Below are 20923 nucleotides of genomic sequence, written 5' to 3'. Positions count from 1 at the left end.
TTTTGCTGTACTCTGAATTAGACAGATGCACGCCAACTGTAGCCTGCAAGACGCAGTTCTTTTAAGCAGGGTGTATTTGCCTGAGCATATGTGCTATTGCTGTTACATGTTTTCTGTCCCAGAAATATTTTGGCTTTGGCTCTTTGGACTGTACACTGAGCCTATGCTTCTGCCTGCATAGATACACCTGCCCAGGCACAGTCCTCGGGCCTATACAATCCCTTTGTCATTGTGCATTCCTCCTCTGGCATCCTTTCTGGATGCTTTTAAAAACAAGGGGATGGGTCAGACGGGCCTTTCACTTGATGCAGCATGGCCATAGCGCAGTTCTCTGCTGCGCACCAGGCTGCCCACAGCTGTGCCTCAAACCTTCCGTGTGCTCGTGAACCTTTCACTGACACCACCACATTCCCATTTGTAACTTTAGCAGGGAGGCAGTCTGGGTGTAACATGGGCTTTTATTAGGAACAGCAAAAAGTGGGAAGGTAGAACTGGACATTAATTTTTAAACCTGTTTTTCTGAAAAGTCCCCCTGAAGTGAACTGCAAAAATATCTTTTTGAGGCAGCTCTGTCCAGAAGCACTGTATTAAAGAGAGTGGGAAATGCAAGGATTTGGGCTGGGAGGCAGTAGAGGAGAAAACAGGAGTGTCCAGGAAGGGTGTCTGTGATGCACCAGTATTTGGGAGCAAAACCCAGATGTCTGTCCGTGCAGGGGGAAATCTGCCTGTCCTTCTTGGCATAGCACAAAGTAGGTGGTGTTTCCCATGTGTTTTCTGTACTGAGGTACCTGTGTGTACAAGATACTATAGGTGTTTGAGGTGGTTGGAGGAGAAGAGACAGAATACATTTTTTTAAGGGCTCTGCAAACAGATTGGTTTTCAGAAGTTTCCTGCTGCAGTTGAATATTTCAAAAAATGCTCTCACAATAAGCATATACCCATCTGTGATATTCACTAGGAGCTTGTTTTAACTTTATGATGCTGGAGACAGACCTCTAATCTCAATGGATGCATTCCCACTGAAGAAATAGCCCTATAAAAGGTAATGGGCAATTAATATAATCAAAAATTATTCAGTAATGGCTGGGGATATCAGAATTTTGTTCATATTTCCTTTTGGGACCATAGAAAGTAAGTGTTATATTTTCTGGCAAAAAGGCTGATCTATCTATTCTGAGTACTTGCAACAGTATACATGCAACAGTAAATAATACACTTCCACAGTTTTGTACCATTCTTACTGGAATTTGATTTTTTCCTTTACTAGTTAAGGACAGAAGATCTGAAACATCCTCGAAGTCTAATGAGATGCTAATGAGCTAGAAAGAGCCTTTGAATGAGCTTGTTTCAGTCAAAATATTCCAAGTGTGTTAATTCCAAGACCTTCAATGACAGTAAAACCACTCATTGACAAATGCCTCATTTTCTCTTAATAACACTTGCTTTAATGTTGCTGTAAATGACATCAACTTTGCCATAACGACACAGTGTTATCAGTTAAAATCTACCTTCAATGGTTATTTGTATTTTAAATTTTGCATTTTCATTTGATCCCATATGCTTTTGACAACCCTGGATTGATTTAAACCCAGGTGATTACAGAATATTGAATTAAAGCAGAATTCTGGGTTCGTTACAAAGGCAAGAGAGCAGCTGGATTCTAGGCAACACCTGAGCTAATGTCTCTTTTCTAATTGAGTGATAGTCAGAAAGTTTGCAGTGCCAGCAAGTATGGTTAAGTCAAATTGACTTTTAGTGTTACACAATGGTGTTAATAGGCTACGTTCACTGTCTATGAATGGATATGGAAAGACAAACACATTAAAAGCAAAGGTCATTCTTCTGCTTTTTGCAGCACAGACTTAACTGTATGAAGTTCGTTTCCCCTCCAAGAAATTATCATTTGTCCAGTTTACCAAATGAGTTTGGTAATGAAAATCTAGAAGGATTTTTAATTTCCACATCATCCTCCGTAACTCGACTTATTGTCCTCATACCTTGTTGTATTATTTGCTTCCCCTCATGCTCAGATGGGTGTGGGAATTGTTTTCCTTTTTATTTTTGCTTACAGCATCTAGCACAATGATGTCTTGATCTGTGCTTCAGGTACTAAGGTAGCAACTAAAAAGCAATAATGGGTGCAAGTATGGGAAAGAGGAGGAGGCTGTGAGCTGTCTGGGGGAACGGAGTATGTGGTAGGAAACACAGGTCATTGCTTCCTTCAGCAGCCAACAGAAAGAAAAATAGGCACCCTGGTGAATTTGCAACACTATTCCCCTGCTGAGTTCATGAACTTTTTGCCAATGCTAAAAGAATGGCCTTTTCACATAGCTGAATACCATGGGCAGGGGAAGACTTTTAATACTGCTTTCGGTGGTAAATGTCAGGTACTGAGGGCTGCAAAAGTCTTGGCCCATTGATTTGTGTGAGGCTTGCAGTCTACATGAGGTTAAGTATGATCCTGTGTCTTGGCTCAGGATAGCGACCAGAGCACTCTGTCCCCTTGTGTAATGCAGATCAGTAACTATGCGGGTAGCAGTTAGTCAGGGTACAGAATAACTGCCTTCAGCACAGTGGTGGCAATGACAGCACAGCAAAAATGCCGCATGTTTACAGTTGAAGGTTTGTATCTGATGATGAGGCAGTATGAAAGGAGTTGTTTTTCAGCAAGGACTTCAGCAAAAGATGGCAACATCTTATGCTAAGAAGTGAGAAAAAGATTTTCTCAGTAAATAGCAGGATCCTCTACCTAATGGTCATATCTAAGAGTCCTCCCAGCATTTTGGCCATGTCTGATTTGTGCATCTAATGTATCTAGGGCTTCCTGCCCCATAATAGGCTGCTGAGCACCATCTGGGCAAAGCGGTCCCCCCCCCCCCCCCAAGTCATACATGCAGGAGCGGAAATTCTCACGAGAGCCTGATCTGGTCACAGGCTCCATGTGGAACGTGCTTCAAGTCCTGCCAGCACTCCAGGGTGGGATAGGAGAGAGATCTCTTACTTCAGGGTTGGACCCATCTGATACACTGAATGTGATGACCATGATTCATAATGCATCACTTGCTCAAACATCATGGTTTGCGTTACTGGGGGGTGCATACGGAGGGAGCAACTTCTGCACACTTGGGTTTAATGAGCTGAGAACTGACAGCACTTGGTACACGGCTGCTGCTGAAGCCAGAAGAGGCTATGTCATGCTGCCTGCTGCTCTGTCTTTGGAGAGTATAGAGATAAGAGGACTGGGGAGCATAAGTGCAAGAGGTCTGACACTCAAGGGCAGGTGGGGCCAGAGACTCACTTTGTACCTTCTATTATTGGTGCATTCCTTGGAGCTGGACAAGGCCATTTTCTGGAATGATTTATCATCATTTATCAACAGTCTTGGCTGACTGGAGAGGTCCCAGAAGACTGGAGGTTAGCAAATGTGGCATCCATCTACAAAGGCAGAGAGGATCCAGAGAACTACAGGCCTGTCAGCCTGACCTTGGTGCTGGGGAAGGTTATGGAGCAGATCATCCTGAGTGCCTTCACATGGCACATGCATGACAACCAGGGGATCAGTCCCAGCCAGCATGGGGTTATGAAAGGCAGGTCCTGCCTGACAGACCAGATTTCCTTCTATGACAGGATGACCTGCCTAGTGGATGGGGGAAAGGCTGTGGATGTTGTCTGCCTGGACTTTAGTAAAGCCTTTGACACCATCTCCCACAGCATTCTCCTGGAGAAACTGGCTGCTCATGGTTTGGACAGGGGTACTCTGTGCTGGGTTAAAAGTTGGCTGGGTGGCTGAGCCCAAAGGGTGGCAGTAATGGAGTCTGGCTGGTGGCTGGCCCCAAGTGGTGTTCCCCAGGGCTCAGTACTGGGGCCAGCCCTGTTTAAGATCTTTATTGATGATCTGGATGAGGGCATTGAGTGCACCCTCAGTAAGTACGTAGACAACACCAAGTTGTGGGGGAGTGTTGATCTGCTGGAGGGCAGGAAGGGTCTGCGGAGGGATCTGGACAGGCTGGACCAATGAGGCAAGGCCAACTGCACGAGGTTCAATGAGGAGAAGTGCCAGGTCCTGCACTTGGGTCACACCAACCCCACACAGCGCTACAGGCTTGGGGCAGAGCGGCTGGAAAGCTGCCCGGGGGAAAAGGACCTGGGGGTGCTGGCTGACAGCCGGCTGAACATGAGCCAGCAGTGTGCCCAGGTGGCCAAGAGGACCAACAGCATCCTGGCTTGTATCTGAAACAGTGTGGCCAGCAGGACCAGGGAAGTGATCATTCCCCTGTACCCGGCACTGGTGAGGCTGCACCTCAAATCCTGTGTTCAGTTTCGAGCCACTCACTGCAAGAGGGACACTGAGGTGCTGCAGCGTGTCCAGACAAGGGCAATGAGGCTGGTGAAGGGTGAGGAGCAGCTGAAGGAACTGGGGTTGTTTAGCCTGGAGAGGAGGAGGCTTGTGTGGGACCTTATTGCTGTCTACAACTGCCTGAAAGGAGGTGGTAGGCAGGTGGGGGTGGGTCTCTTCTCCCAGATAATTAGCAACAGGACAAGAGGAAGCAGCCTCAAGTCATGCCAGGGGAGGTTTAGGTTGGATATTACAAAAAATTTCTTTGCTGAAAGGGTGGTCAAGCATTGGAATAGGTTGCCCAGGGAGACGGTGGAATCACCATCCCTGGAAGTGTTTTAAAAAATACATAGATGCAGTGCTTAAGGACATGGTTTAGTGGTGGACTTGGCAGTCCTAGGTTAATGGTTGGCCTTGATCTCGAAGCTTTTTTCCAGCCTAAATAATTCTATGTCTTTTGTTGACATCTGAAAATTCTGCAAGAAGATATCCAACAGCCAAATTCAGAAAAAGTACTTCTATTTTTTAAGTTTCATTTTACCCATCAATAACATTGCCTATCTGTATTAGTCTGGATAAGTCATTTTTAAATGTGACTGTCACAATCTGCACTGTGAATTGCAGTGATTCTACCATGTTCCAAGGAAACGCGATGACAGTATGAAAACTGAACTTTTTACTCAAACGTTTTTGACATACACAAAGGTAAAATTTTTGGTATGGTCTTTCATAGTTTCACTACAGACCAGGTTCAAAATTCTATTCCACAATACATTCTGAGTGTGCAACAGATTTTTCTCATTTGATTTAAAGAGCACAGAATAACAAGCAAATTGAACAGCAAAAATCTGGAGCTTCTTGCAAGTTGAAAATTCCATGGTTTGTTTCCCTCTTGATACCAAGAGAGAAAAGGTTAATCTGAAAGTACACAGAAATTCACATTTACAAAATCTGGTCTCCACAAAGCCGTGAAATCCTTAATTTGTTTATTTCTCCCAGAAGAATATAAATCACTGTTGCATCCCCCAAATGTTTGTGAGTTTATCAAAAGGAGCATTTATTCATCATTCATTCCACTCTGTCATTAAATCCTCTGGATTATATGGCTGTTGTTGTCTTTTAAATTCCTGGTAAATATGTTGCTGACAACCAGCTGTTCTTTTCAGTGCATCATAACCAAGCGTCCTAAAGTAGATCATTAGTCTGCTTGCATCCATCTTTTTTATTTATGACACTCAGGGAGATTACAATGGCCATCTGCAACTGTGGGCAGCTTTTGTTTTGGAGGAACAATGCTATGGCATCATCGAGGGCAGGGGAACGTGAAAGACAAGGCAGATCTTCAAAGATATTAGCTCACTTGGAGTGATAAGGTTTGCTAAATGTCCCGCAAAGGGACACTTGTGTCTCTGATGCCTTTGAACCCTCTTGCCCTGAGGTCACTTTGGAGCCATGCAGTCTGGTGACACTACAGAGAAGCCTCTTGGGGCTGGAGCCCCAAGCAAGGTGTGGTGAGATGCATGACCCATTGCACCACCTGGTTATCCCTGGGAGCCAGGGGGTCTCAGAGACCCTCTGCTTCCTCCTGGCCCCTGGACAGTGAGCCCGTGCTAGTGACAAACTCCATTGCATCAGCTGGGGGAAAGGAGAGAGGCAGCCTCTTTCTCACCCATTTCTCTCCTACATCCATCCCATGGATGGAGCAACCTGGACACTGGCCCCATGCCTACACTCCCACTTCAAGTATAAAGGTAGCCCATTTTCAGAACAAAACATTGGGTGTACAGTAGGTCTCAGTTATGGTACAGTCTTTTTCCCTTCATACTCTTACCCCATGTTACATTCATTGAAGAAAAGGTCAGAGCTTTCCAGCTACATTTGTTTCCCCCTTGGCTGCATGCTGACTCTTCCTGAGCTGCTCGTTTTGACTTTTCGGTGCTCTGAAGCATCAGGCTTGGTTCACTTGCAGTTCAAGCTATGTCAGACTCCCATGTACAAAGCAAGTCAGAGGGTGTTTCTGCTGGGGAAATCAAACACTATGTTTTCCAGTTTGCAGTGTTCAGCTCAGTTGGTTCTTTCTCTGAAAATAAGGGAATGCCGCCCCTTTCACTTTTAATTTACAGTAATTAGCAATGAAGTGATGCTTGGTTTGAGGGAAAGAAGCACTGTGAGCAACTCGCTCCTAAAAAGGAGATGGGGGGGGGGGGGGGGGGGGGGGGGCGGGCAGTGGGAAGTTGGGAAGTTGTACATTTTGATTTCTAATGCAAACATAAATATTCAACATTTTTGTAAATAAAAAATTGGAAGGAAAAAACCCAGTCATTTTGGATTGATTTAACTTTTTTCTCTCCTAGCTGATACTGAAAAGCTTAGTATTTCAGTTCTGTGTGAAATGCAAACAAGCCAATAGATTAGTTGTGTTAATTAGAAAAAAGAAAGAAAGCAAAAAAAAAAAAACCCTAAAACAATCCTGGCTGAGACACTTTACTTTCAAAGAACAGATGGCTTTCATTTCTTGCTGCTGTAGAATATTTTGCTTCAACATAAAGGCATATAGTATATCCTCTGGGCATAAAGGAAATTAAGATGGAGGGAAAACATTGCAGGGAAGTTCATTAGAAGCTCTAGAAGTAATAGCAAAACCAGACATGATTTTTGGTGCCACTAAACTTTGTTGGCCTCAACTGGTTAGTCCTACAGGGCTTGCCTGAGTTCAAGGCATCAGGACCCCTACTTGCCCTGAGTTTTCCATCCTTCTTTCAGTCAGAACAGCAGCAGGAGAAGCTCTGTCTGCAGACATTTGTTGTGACAGAGGATGGGTTTTGTGTTTTCCTCACTAGCCTGCCTGGCTTAACCTTTGACCATCCTTCAGCCTGCCTCTTAATGTGACCGTTTTATTGACAATTGCAGTTAAAATGGCAGTCAGTTTAGCCAGTCCTGTCTGCTGCTGCATGAAAATTTTATGTATTGTGACCTTGTTTGTGCCCTTAATTTCTGCTGGAGATGCTCATCATCTCGCACTGTAACCAATGAATCAATTTTATTTTCTCTGCTGAAGGTGGGGAGAAACTACTTCTCCCCCTGCTCCTTATCTCCAATAAGAATACTCCTGCAGTTTTTCTCTCTTTGTAACTGCCTATTGATTGTGAGTGTCAGCCCGCACATTTGTGGGTGCTGAAGGATTTGATTTTATTTCTGTTTGGTCAATGATATCTGAAAAGTGACTGCTCAAAGGGCTGCTGAGAAATAGGGATATTGTCAACATGTTTTATAATGCATTATTCACATATAATTACAACACGACAATATGATTAGATGAGGTATTTCCTTTTTGCTTGCTTAGATATTCCTTTTGGATGATATATGCACCTGCAGTCCTGAGGCTCCAGAACTGCAGTAGGCAAGATTGCCCCATATTGCCTGTTGTGCATGCCCAGATTTAGTGCTCTTACAAAAAATGTTTGCCAGTAAATAAAAGTAGTCATTTTTCTAAGCGTTTGATGGCAACGGCTGCTGTGCTCACTTCTGTTGGTCTGGGCAGTCGTCTACCTCTGAGAACAAATCAGATGTGTGCCTTAATGAAGCACGGGCTGGGAAGGACCATAAAAGTTGCCTAAGGGATGAGAAGCAAGCATCAATCACTTGCTCGAGAATGAAAAACTGTTTGGAGGGCTGCTTGTTTAGATGGCTAAGTCCATCTTGCATCTGGCCTCAGCATCCTGGCCTTGCACCTACAGCACATCTTCTAGTGTAGCTGTGGCCAGCTTGTGACATTTCAGCTCTTGAGCAGTTCAAAGAGGACTTGTGCACTGAAACTGCTGGCCAGGGCCATTGCCCATTGTCAAAGGGACTCTGAGAAGGAGAAGCAGTGGTGGAAATGGGCTTTGGTCCACTGTGGGCTCAGACCCATCAGCACTGGAGCAGGGCAGTCTGTGGATACTGTTATTACCTATCTGTGAATGACTCCTGAACTCCCTCTGTGAAGCTCATGCACTTTGACACACTTCGTCAAAGTCTTGCATGTGCCCTAATGATTTGGTATTGCAGTTCATAAGGGCAGGAAAATTTGCCACCACTTCTCTGGTAGGAAAAGCACTTAATTTCCCTGAGAAAAAATGAAGACAAGTAACTAGATATAATAACAGGACGTGCAGTAATTCCCTGCATAACTTGCATTACTCTGTGCAAGTCTGTCATGCTTATACTGTGCAAGTGAGAATTGTTCTAAAATTGATACTTCCAAACCAAGTACAAAAATGTTTGAGGTACAGCGTCCAGCAAACATTTGCATATGATCAAAATAGATTACCTATTTATTTAATTTCAGATCCACAATTAAGATCAGCATTGCCTCTATTAGCTTGCAGTAAATCTTTATTGCACTGCCCTCTCCTGGGATAGGTGCCCAAGGAACTGAGCCCCAGAGTAGACGTCGACTCTGATTACTACAGCCCTGTTCAGTTTGTCCCTGTATCCATATGAGCACAATATCCATCTTCCTTTTACCTGCTAGGGCCCTCTGAATAAGAAAGCATGTCAAATGTACATGAGCGTGTTGCAGCTTCTATTGTTTTAGATTTGTAGTTTAATAGTAAGATACTGTTGCAAACCTGGAAGAATTACACCTGTATTTTGGCAGAGAGAAGTTCCTGAATAGCTTCACCGCTGCAGAGGTTAGGAGCAAAGGAAACACAGAGAATCGTTTAGGAGTTAGGGCTCAGGTAGTGAAGAGTATTGCAATTCATGTCTTCATGATTTAGCTCTGTGCTTTGCAACTGGATTAAGGTGGGATGTTTGGCAAGTCTGTGAACAAGAACGGCGTAATGCTTCATGTGGTTATTGGAAGGATATCTGAAAATGGCAGCTAAATAATCACATATGTGTGGGGCAATAGGGCTGAAATTGGTTGACAGTGTATAGATAGGTTCTTCATCCTTAGTGTTTTGAAATCAACAGCTGATTTTCTCGCAGTATCACTGAGTATGTCAAAGCTCTAACAGGTAATTAAGAGTTAGAATGAAAAGCATACAGGTCCAAATGCAAAGCACCTTCTGCAAAGAGATGATGTAAAGCAGAGAGTGGAAGAATACAGTGTTTGTATATGTGACAAATATTCCCTGCTGGTTTAAGAATAGGTACTTTGTTTTTCATTAGATACAACATTGGAGATGTGTCATCTTTAATCCATTTCTGTCAAGCTCAGTTGTCAGAAAGAGTGAAATTTCTTTCCAAAAAGACATAGCTGCTAATCCCTGAAAGCACGCTGTGACCACATTCTGGTCCTTCCAGCTCTCTAATCAATGTTTCCTTCTGCAAGGATGCCCTTGAACCTGGGAAATGGCCTCATATTATTAATAGAAAAGACAGAAAGTACCTTTTTTTTTTTCTATTCTTGTCTTGAGGAGAGGGACAATCCTTTAAATATTTTTTTCTTTTATAATTTAGTGTCACAATGTTTCACCAGTCAACTGAAAACTCATCAACTTTTCGGTATGAATGAAAGGAAAAGAATGTTTAATATCATCTGTTTTCTTTGGAGCCTGTCCTGTAGTGCTTCAAAAGAGCCCCCAAATGGTGAAATCTGTAGTTTTAAAATAAACGCCTTTCTTACTGAGTATGGCTGGGTACTCAGAACAATGAAAGGGATTGCTAGTAGAGCGATATTACTTTTTCACAGGAATAATACTGTGTTTTAGGAGGAACCTGGCTAACAATCAGATTTCTTTGACAAAAGATGTGAAGTTTGATTTTTAAAATAAGGAATTAATTAGTATTCTTGAACACCCTTATCGTATTTCTTTTACCTATAAATTATTTCCTCTTACTTGGTTCCTCAGTCTTCAAAGGCTTTAGAAGTTAGATAAAAGCAGGTATATGTTAGAAGCCTGGGTATTCTGGGAGGTGTTAATATGTGCTAGATATTTTAAATCTAAAAGCATATATTTGAGGACCCATTAACTTGCCTTTTCCTTTGGAAAAGAGGTTTTAGATTGACTATTACATTGCAAGGAAATTCAGTGTGTATTATTGCAGTCACTCAGTGACTGATGCTCCTCACCTGGACATCTGCTTGTCCAGTCAGACAAGATAGACAAGAAAATATTTTCTCAGATCTTCCCACAGGGCAGAGCCGGGTGAAAGCCAGCCTTTGGTGTACTAGACAAATAAATAACCAAACACTGGGACCATAATAAAGGTCTGGGACAGATCGCTGTTGGTTCCCATACCTGTAGAAAGAGTTGTATATTTGAGTCACATATGGCTGAAGATGTGCAGAGACCATTAAAATAAACATTTTTCTGTGATGCTAAATATGTGTGATGTGAAAATTGCCTTTAATCGTAGCTATACAGCAGCCTTTAGACACTCACCTATGATAAACCTGGGTTTTCATAGTAAAATATTATTCATGTAGATACTAATCTGTGTGCAATGACAGCACAACACTTCATTTACGTTTATCTGTGGAACACTGGAACAGGCATACAGTGAGTTTCTCTAAAAGCTTTCATGAATGTTAATGACAGGAAATATCGCTGGAAGACAAAGCTTGTGCTTAGGAAAATATAGAAAAGGGAAAGCCAATAAAGCATCATGTGGAAAATATTAGCTTGCTGAAAAACTCTTTATGGTTTGAATTAATTTTTAGTTCAGCAGCACTTGTTAAAACTATAAATAGATAAATAGTCTCTTGCTTTCCTGTAGCTTTCTTCCTCTTATAGTGTGCTTTAGAAGTCTTCACATTCAGTGATTTTTATTTTATTATATTTAGCGATCACTGCGGGCTCTCTTTCACAGAACTACTTTGATATCGGGCTGCTTTATCTCAATTCCTAGTGTGATAAAAGCCAATTTAGAGTAATTTTCTTTATACAAAACAATGGAAAGTACAAGATATTTTGATGGTAATAGCATCTTTAAAAAAGGATGACCATCTGCCTTTTTTTGATTTCTGCTTTCGGTGTCCTTTTGAGCTCTGCTTTCCCTATGGAAATACGAAATCACTGAGATAATTTTCAGTTCTGTCAGCTGCGAAGATGTGGTAACCATCTTATAAGACAAGCATATGGCTGGGTCTTAAGGGCTTTTTCAAACTGGGAATCCAAATATAGGCTGCCAAGTTGTGTGCAGGAGCATCTGCCACTTCAGTTCCCCATCACAACATCTCCCCGTGCCACCAAGAAGCCTGAGCTGGTGCCCGCTCTTTTCCAGGCTGGCATTTCATGGCAAGAGCAGGCCACAAACGTGCGGAGCTGCGTGTCTGAAGGTTTAATTTTAGGCTCCTAAATTTGAAAGTCTTGGGAAGTACTTGGGAAATGTTGGCCTCGCCCATCTGGAGGATCACAGCAGAAACCCAGCTGTAAGCTGCAGGGTGAACACAGAGGGACCTGGATGTTGAGCAGTCTCTCCAGGTGGACTAGGAAGCAACTATTTTGAGATACGCTTTGAGCCCACAGGCTGAGCAATGCCGTCTGCACAGTCCTGGTCGGGCAGGCCAGTAAGAATGCATTAGTACTTCAACTGATTTATTTTTACACAACCCCTGCAAAAACTGTTGTTTAGTAGGCCCAGTATCTCTGTATCTTGCTTTATTTGCGGTCTCTTGGCTTAGACAGCCCAGCTTCTGAGGAGTGTTGAGCAGGAATTGCCCCTGCACCTGGGGGCCCAGCTGTGCCACTGGCTGCACCAGCTCCTCACGTCTAACCAGAACGTGTCTCCAACGTCAGCCACTCGGTTTCTCTGCTGTACAGTGCTGCTGCCTCCTGCCTTTTGTGACAGATGCTGTAACTCACCTCTGCAAGCTGTCAGGAAAGCTTTGGGGCAGACAGAAGCCACAGGACAGTTCAGGCTGGCCCTGGGAGCAAAGCAAGGGCAGAGCACCACAGGGAGCGGATCACTGCCCTGCAGTCTGCCACCTTTTCAGATGCAGAAACTGAGGGAAAACGCATCAGAAAAGCTCAAAGGGGCAAACTGGATGCATGTAGTGGATTTCATGGCCCTCATGGAGAAGCAGGATTGCAAAATGTAATTCATGTTGTCCCACTAATTTTCCCTTTTCCAGGGACACCGGTGTATCCAGTGCACTGGAATGGTGACAGCCTTAGCAATGCCTGTGAAGCGGCTCTATATTAAGATTGGCCAAAGTGGGAAACAACTACCCCAGCTGCATCTGATGGCTCATCCTGGGCATTGACTCCTTCCCTTTGACCCTGAAACACGATGACATTCTGGTAGTAGTGTGGCATTGCCCGTGCCTTCCTTCTGCTGTTGGCTCTGAAGAATTTAGGTCTGTGCTTAAGAGAAAATATTGCCAAAGGAATTTGCAGTTAACTGTTTGCTTCCTCATCAGCCCCTAATACAAGAAGTCCCAGTATATTTAGAGCTCAGTAAGGCATTATTTTCCCCCAGGTAATCAGCACAGGCATGAAAAACTCTCAGGAAAATGTTTCTGTGGCAACAATTGTTTTGGTTCAAAAGGTTCATGGTGCTTCTGGCTAAAATCACTGTCAATTGCAACTTTTTATGTAGTTAATATACTCACTTTTTGTCTAGGCTTTTTTGTTTGCTTGGGGGTTTTCTGCTCCCCCCCCCCCCCAAAAAAAAAAAAAAAAAAGCAAGGCCTTCAAAATATTCATCAAAACAAAGGCTGACCATTTTCATATACTTTTTGTTTAAAAGCAAAACATGCCCCCCATGCCAGGAATTTGTGCGGTGGAAGGTATCCCTACCCATGTCAGATGATCTCTAAGGCTCTTCCAACCCAAACCATTCTACGATTCTATGAACTTACCTGTTCTAATCACATGGAACTTGCCCTGAAAATCAGAGAGGGCAGAGGAACACAGAAAGATCTGTGAAGGTACAGGATGTTGATTTATTGCTATTTGTGGAGTCATTTAACACTGTTGACAACAATTTTAGCTGGTCAACACCCCATTGGTGAAACTCAAAATATCTGCCATGTTTATCTGTGACAGTCTTCTGTAATGTATCTTCATTTATTCTTAGCTAGTGTTTGCTCTTAACCCCATTTTAAAACTGTAGTTTACTACAGGAGCCAAAACCCTTCTCCCACACACTCCATGTATCAAATGATCAACTAATAAGCAGGAAGGTAAACAATTCCTGAAGTATTTCCTTTGCCTAAGCCGACTACTGAATAGGAACCGTGCTCCTAGCGATTGGAATCTCTCTGGAAACATGCCTTGAACAGACTTAAAACTGCAGCTATTGTAATCAAGAGGTGAACAGATAAGTAAGTAATTTTGGCAAGTTACCTTCCCACATGAACTATTTTAAACTTGAACATTGCTAAAATGAGACATTCAGTAAACATTAAATGAAAACAATCCCAGTAGCTGGATCAAAAAAATAGACAGCAGTCTTCACTCACACATCTAACACTGGCTTGGAAAAAATGAGTTTCAGAAATATTGTTGTTAGATATAAGGACTAAAGAGCACAGAAAATTTTTCAAAAATAGATCTTTATTAGCAGTCTGGGTTAGAGAACTGAATGTTCACTGTGACTTGAGTTTTCCATTGAGAGGAGTAAAAAGTTTTAGCTGTTCACAGGTTACAAGTTCAAAAATATGGAAAGTGATTTATTTACATTACTAAGACGAAATTGAGTTACCGTGGCTAATAGGGGCAAGTGTTGCAAGTTAGACATTAGAAAAGGGATATGAACCCAGTTTACTGGGCAAATTAACTTTGTTAGAACCAGCTTGAGCTGGTGCAAAGATAACAGTGCCTTTAGGAGACAAATTGCCTGCCTTGCTTGTGCACTGCAGTGTTTCTCTAATGATTATGAAGTTCTTTAGGCAAGCTTTTTCAGTAGCCTAAGGGAGTCAAAAGACATTGATAAATTTGCAACAGAAATAGAATGAAAACTGGACTTAATGCCCCAACTCTCCATATCTTAATACTTGCTGGCTGAAGTAGTTCTGGGTTTGGGTGTTTTTTTTTTTCTCTGTGTAACTAAAGTTATACTTCTGCATGACATAGATGCCACTGATTTCTGATTTGCAAATGGAGCTAAAAGAGTTTTCAAGACTTGAATAAAAAGCCCAGAGAATATCTTAAAAAATAACGTAATGGAAAGCAAAGTAGCAGATAGAGAATGACCAAACTGAAGCAAGAGCTGAAACCTTTCAGCAGAGTCCATCTGAAACAGTTCAGATACAGACTGAAATGTATTTGGCAGGATCTCTTTCCTTTTTCGATAATGAGCTGTACTCTGATTCACCTTCTGCCCAAGGATTTCACAGTGCTTAATACAAACAAGGTGAATGGTGTCTGGATGCAGCTGGGCACTGAACAAGGGGATCTTAATGTGCTTGTTAGTCCAGAAAGTCTTTTGCTATTTCCAGAACTTTTCAATGTGAGAAAGGGGAATGGACTTAAATGATGTTCCTAAGGACATGCTGCAAATTAGTAGCAAGATGGGAAGCACCTCATAAACAGTCCCATCCTGCAATCATAGGTCTGATCTGCCTACCTGAAAATGAAAGAAAGCCAGACCTCTCTGCAATGATCAATTTAAGCCAACTTGTATTGAACAATTTGCTATGAGATTCAATTACAGAGAAAGAAAGAAAGAAAAACCTTGTAAAGCTGGACTAGACTGTGTCAACAGCATAGTGGTCGTTCTTTGATGTGATGCTTTAGGGGAGCCGAGGCAGAACGTGCTGTTTCTGTGCCTTTTAATAAAAATAGGGCTGTGAAACATCTGATGCAAAAATCCAAGGCTCTCGTCAACATCTAACACTGAACCTTAAAATCACCAGACCTGAATGCATGCAGATGAGCTCTATTCATTAATTTTAACAGCATCTGTGCCCATTTACACCAGTTAAATATCTAGCCTAACATTCAATATAAGCAATTTTCTTGTCCCTTCCCAATTAGCTCCATTACAGAAAATCTAATTAAATCATATCTTCTAGCAGGAACCAAGAATTCAAGAGCTACATTTTATCACTTAATTAAAAGCTGTTCGTCTTGAACTGTTAATTTTCTGAAAAAGATATCCAGTAGTTCTTCCTCTGATCCACTTTGGTTACTGAATGAAATGGCTCATTTACTCTGAGTTAGCTCTTGAACTGTACACTTAGGCTTCAGTTCTTGTGAAGAGCTTAGAAGATGATAGGAATCATAGCTGCTTTTCTCCGCACCTCTGGATAAAACCTCTTCAGATATAGCTTGTGTTTTTTCTGGGCCCAGAGAGACATCTGGATGACCATCAGGAAAGCAAAAATGCCAACTACAAGGAATAAGAGAGAGGGGAAAAAAAAAAAAAAAAAGATCATGTCTGTTCTTTCAGTGGCTGTTTCTGTGCATACAAGAGGGTTTATGGAAAAGTCTGCAGTAGTCCCTTCTGTGGGCAGATACAGGTTAACTGTGCCCTTGCTCTTGCAGCCTTGCAGTTACTGATATACCATAGCCTGAGGCTCAGCCTCTGCATCAGAATTCACACAGACAATATGCACATCTATTAGACATGCCCTGTATCACCTATGACTTCACCATAAATCCCAAGGCCTCCTTGGGCATGGTGCCATCTCAACACAGAATTACCCATGACCTCGACTATTTTTCTGGTTTGCTTTTGTCCTGCAACACTTCTTGTTTTTTTCCTCCAGCTCCGAACTGTAACTTGGGATCGGTGCCGTAACTCCCTGCTGCATGGAGGGAGAGCTCAGCCCTGGGGGAAGCAGGCAGTAGGTGCACAAATAGATTTAGCTGCCTGGCAGTGAGGTCTCACAACAACCAGAGATGCCCAGGCCCCTACTGTGGTTGTCAGGAGCCAGTAAGTGGTCTTTTGAGTGCCTCTTCCTTTGGGATGAGTGGCACCAAATGGGGAATGCTTTTACAGGTACTTTTTGCAAATTCATTATCCTTTCTTCCTTAAAATGAGGTGCTGCATCAGAAACATTCATTAGGCTATCTGGTCAAGTTATGTTTGGGACAATTACAGCAAGGATGAGTGTGCTGTGTATGTTGCTGCTCCCTGCCTTTGTAAATGCAGTCCTACAATGTCCCCAAACTTTCAGGTCATTTCCATACCAGAGCCTAAAGCACAAAAATGTTTTATTTTTTCAAAAAAATTTAAAAGTTTAATTTTTTCATGATGCACTTTAATCCACTTTTGAAATTTCTTTCTTTTTCATTTTTTAAACCACGAGGCTACTTTTTGCAAGTAGCTTTTATAAGTTTCTGGTTTGGAATGCAAAAATAATTAAAAAATGAATGGTCTGGAGAATCTCAGTCCCAGGGACCATATTTGTATGGGTCTTTAAGTCTCTAAAGATGCAGGAAAGTACTGAGCAGGAGTTGCAAATGCTACTAGCAGACTGCTGTTACAAGCTGGCTGCCTGATATAAGCAAATGGGGAAATGTTGCCAGGAACATGTCTCTTTCCTCTTTTGAAATACTAAATACTTCTGTTTTCCTCTCCCTATTAGAAGTATTATTCCAGGTTTACAATGAAAAAAAAAAAATTCCTATATCAAAAATGATTGACTGTAATGAAGAATACAACTTTTTTTCTTTTTCTAAATTTCAAAGTCTGCTTTCACTGTGAAAACAGAAGAAACAACAATATTTCACAAAAAGCAGAGAGCTGGTTTTGATCAAAAGAAGGTGTTATACTAGCATGACACTCTGCAGCTTTCTGAGGGTAACACTTTGAAGGTTTATACAGTCACATCACAAGGGGGATTTGATGTCAGTATTTCGTATGCTATAAATTTTTTGGCAAATTTTAGATTTCCAGAATGCACTTCCACATACAACAATGTACAGGCTATCTTCATTCTGTTTCAAACTTACCTGGCAGGGTTTGTGTCATCACTGTGAAACTAATCCAAGAACCAACCTGTTGCAAAGAAAAACGCACTGTTAATTGTATAATTTATGTAAAGCAAAAGGGCAAGTTTTCAAAAGCTTCCCCTGGAAGAAGAGCATGACACTTATACTGGAAGAGGGAGAGGAAAAATAGCTAGAAAGGAGCCCCCCAGTGTGCTGGATGGGGTAAAGACATGGGTGGTAAATTCTTGGATCACTGGAGAGTCTGCAGTGGAGGGGAATATACACAACAATCATGATATTGATGTGAGGGAAGAGAAGGGACTGGTGGAGAAACATTTGTGGAGCAAGGAGACTCTGACATACGGAACATAATGATAGATGTGCAGAGGGAACTGCATGGAGGTGCAGATTTTTTGCAGCCAGTGGCTGAAACACAGTAACCACCTACTCTTTACATATAAGCAGAAGAAAGTCACGTACCTCATATGTATAGTTGGGACAGGATACCAGCAAGAAAAGCCATGTGAAGGGGTTGTAGGTTGGACTTGGAAAACAGGCTTTACTACCTTTATGAAAGGAAAAAAGAAAGAAAAGAAAAAAAGAAAAAAGAAAACAACACAACTTGATAAAACCAGTTTCCATATAGAAAGGGGAACTGACCCTTATCACAACTTGTCTGTGTAACAGCCCTCCCCTTGCCCAGCGCTCCCAGAGTACAACTTGTTAGAAAAGTTTCTGTGAAATCTTTTGAGACAGAAAAAGCTGTATTTATCCTAGTGAGAATACTGCTTAGTGAGCCATGTATCAGCTTCTACAGGAAGGTTTGGCATGTCCAAAGGATGCAACCTTTGTTCAGAGGAAGAGAGAGACAAGTAGTTTAATGCAGACTAGCCAGCAGGTGAGGGCTAAGGGCACTCTTCTGGGATATAAATGATGCAGCTGTGTCTTACGCAGCCTGACTCGGGGACATGAACCTGTCCCTTCTCACGTCCTCATCCTTCATCCCAGAGTAGAACAGGAAAACAACTCCAGAGCTAACAGGATGACTCTACAGTCACTGGTAATGCTCACACAAAATGCCACATGCAACACTTCATTTTTAAGTTCTGGTAACAATGCTATCTTTCATACTTGTAGGCACTGAACATGTAGATTAATTATTTGGCTCTTGCTGCTTGTACCTGAATTACGCCCCTTGCAACAAACAGCGTAAGCACCTGCCTAACCACAGCACATCAAAAGCTTTCCAGAATAGAAACTGACTTCAGTGTGTGCAGTTAATCACACTGTGGTGAAGTATTTTCTTGAATAGCATGTTATAGTGGGAAATGACACTATTATTATCTGATAATATATATTTTACTTTCTAGTGTATATAGTGTAACTTTAATTCTCATGGTATGAAAGATCCTGAAAACCCTTGCTTGGAGCAGCCTTTTAAGCGCATACCTATACATTGTTGCCTATGTAGGTATTCATGAGTCTGCCTTTGTGTATTTGTGTGTGTATCTTTGCACGAGATGCACGTATCTAAAAACTCTGCAATCTAATTTAAAAGCTTTTGAAACATTTAAAATGGAATCCTCTGTTGTCAGCCAACAGGATGCTTTAGAGAACTTCCATGTTTAAATCCATATTTAAATTGCAGTTGTGTCTAATTAAGATAAATTTTTTATAAGCTTTGGAGCAACAACATTGTTGCTAATGTATCCTTGTCACCACATTTATTTTGAAGATGTTATACCAATGGCATGGTACCTACTTCATCTTTCTTTATTCTGTGGATGTAGATATATAAATTACTGTATACTAGCAGAAGATGGATAGGTTAAACACACTTCAGTCTTAAATAGACAGGAAACAAAGACAGACCTGAATGATTTTGGTGAGCTAAAGCTACGTTGATAAAGTGATTTCCAGCTTCGCACATCTGCAAGACATTAAAACCATATTTTCAGTCATATGCTTAAAATGCTGTGGTAACTGCGATTCAGTGCATAATCAGAATCCCCTATTACAACTTAATCTCTGTATCCAGAAAATATGTACTCTGAAATGACTCGCCCATGGGAAATACATTCTGTGATCTTTGTCAAACACACAAGTGTCTAGTGAGCATCGTGGGTGCAGCCTGGGGTTAAGTCAATGCTTCAACTCCATACAGCTCAGTGCGGGCAAGCCTTCAGCGTGGTTCCCATGCGCAGCATGTGCAGCATGCTTTGGTCGGGGGAGATCCAAAAGGCTCCCTGGGGTTTAAGGAATTTAGCAAGATACTTTTCTGAACTCAACATCCTTGTCAGGATTTGGATTTAACCCAGACTGCAAAGCAGCAAGTGAAAAGTTGACCACTGGTTTCGTAAAGATGTCCTGAGTTAATGTGCCTACCCTCTTCCTACACACACTTTCAAAGGTGTTCAGCGTAGCACCTCTGTTAACGCTGGTTACAAAGCACAGAAACCAGTTCTCTAGGTATGTCGCAGAGGAAGGAAATACAGGGTGAATAAAAAGGCAGTGTTTCTCTGAAGGGCAGGCTGGTCAAATGGAAAGCAGTCAGGAATTGATAAATGAAGAGGACTGGTATTATTCCTGGTTCTGCTGCTCTCTGGTTATACCATGTCCAGCCCTAACCAACCTCTCAAACTTGGTCTTTAATATTTATATGGTTTAAATCTTTGGAAGACACACCATGTCTCCCGGGTGGGTTATACAGCATGTAGTACAAGGTGATTTCACATTTGCTTGTGGCTTTCAGTACTTCATCAATTACAACTACTGTAGAATCAAAACCAATTAGTACCCATATTTAAAGTGGGAACTGGTAGGAAAACCTGTTTCTATTCCTGAAAAAGAAAGTCTGTCAGTACAACAATCTAATGTTATGCTTTTCATGTTTCCCCTGCTTTACAAAGAAAATCAAAATGCTATATACATTTCAGTCTCAGGCTGAACTGAACATTTTTGTTCATTTTTGGGTTTGAAGACTGATTTCTCCTCTCAAACTGAAAAAACCCACAGTGTCAAAAAGTTGTGTTTTCTTATATCATTTGTCATTCTAAATTTTGCAAAGCTGGAAAAACTTAAAAAATTAAAATAAAAAGGAAGAGTGCTAAAACCTAGAGACCTTAAAAGTATAAAGTCACAAAACTAATGCAGAAAAAAAGAAATATGATTGTAATTTTTAAGCTAATTCTGAAAGTCATCCATAACAAACTTCAATTAAAACCAATTGAAAGAAATATGTAACTTCATTTTATATTGAAATGTGCCATTATCTGGAAGAACATTGTAGATAGCAATGCTGAAAAATTTTCCCTTTTTTGGCAGAGATTTCTATGGGGTTTGTTAGGAAAGTGTAAATCAGGTCTATTAGCAAAGCTGTTACTCTGCATGGATATGTAGTCTTGGGTCAAATCCTGCAGTCCTTTTGTGTTTTTTAATTACAATTAACTGGCTCTCATCTATCACAAACACCAGATGTAAAACACTAAATAGCCAGAAAAGGAAATTCTATTATAAAATGCCATATCAGAAGCTGTAATTCTAGCCATAGCAATAGAAGTAATTTTAATTTGCATACTTCCAATTATGAGCTAGAAACATGATTTTTTTCTGATTACTATTATTTTAAAGAAAAAAGTTTCAAAGCTAGAAGTGTTTTTGTGAAACATACTGAAATGTGCAATGCTCATATTCTTGTGGAGCAAGAGAGAGTCACACACTATAGTTAACACCTACTAATTCTATAATCCATTTAAGTAAAACAAGCAAAGGGCAT

General features: G+C 41.5%; 1 protein-coding gene across 3 annotated transcripts in view; it reads right to left on the bottom strand.

The window, feature by feature from the left end:
• Nucleotides 1–13806: 13806 nt before the first annotated feature.
• The window catches only part of TECRL (trans-2,3-enoyl-CoA reductase like), a 67798-nt gene continuing 60681 nt past the window's right edge, over nucleotides 13807–20923 (bottom strand). For 2 of the 3 annotated variants that reach the window (XM_056350489.1, XM_056350500.1), the window contains 4 exons: nucleotides 19021–19078; nucleotides 17629–17714; nucleotides 17170–17215; nucleotides 13807–15601 (listed from right to left, as the gene is read on the bottom strand). In XM_056350489.1, coding sequence (XP_056206464.1) covers nucleotides 15474–15601; nucleotides 17170–17215; nucleotides 17629–17714; nucleotides 19021–19078 — 318 coding nt within the window. In that variant the 3' untranslated portion in view covers nucleotides 13807–15473. The remainder of the gene's footprint in view (nucleotides 15602–17169; nucleotides 17216–17628; nucleotides 17715–19020; nucleotides 19079–20923) is intronic. The other variant, XM_056350509.1, reaches the window with a different exon arrangement.

Source organism: Falco biarmicus, chromosome 1, assembly GCF_023638135.1.
Source record: "Falco biarmicus isolate bFalBia1 chromosome 1, bFalBia1.pri, whole genome shotgun sequence".
Taxonomy (NCBI): domain Eukaryota; kingdom Metazoa; phylum Chordata; class Aves; order Falconiformes; family Falconidae; genus Falco; species Falco biarmicus.
Note: the sequence above shows the minus strand (reverse complement) of the source record. Positions and strands in the feature narration are given on the sequence as shown.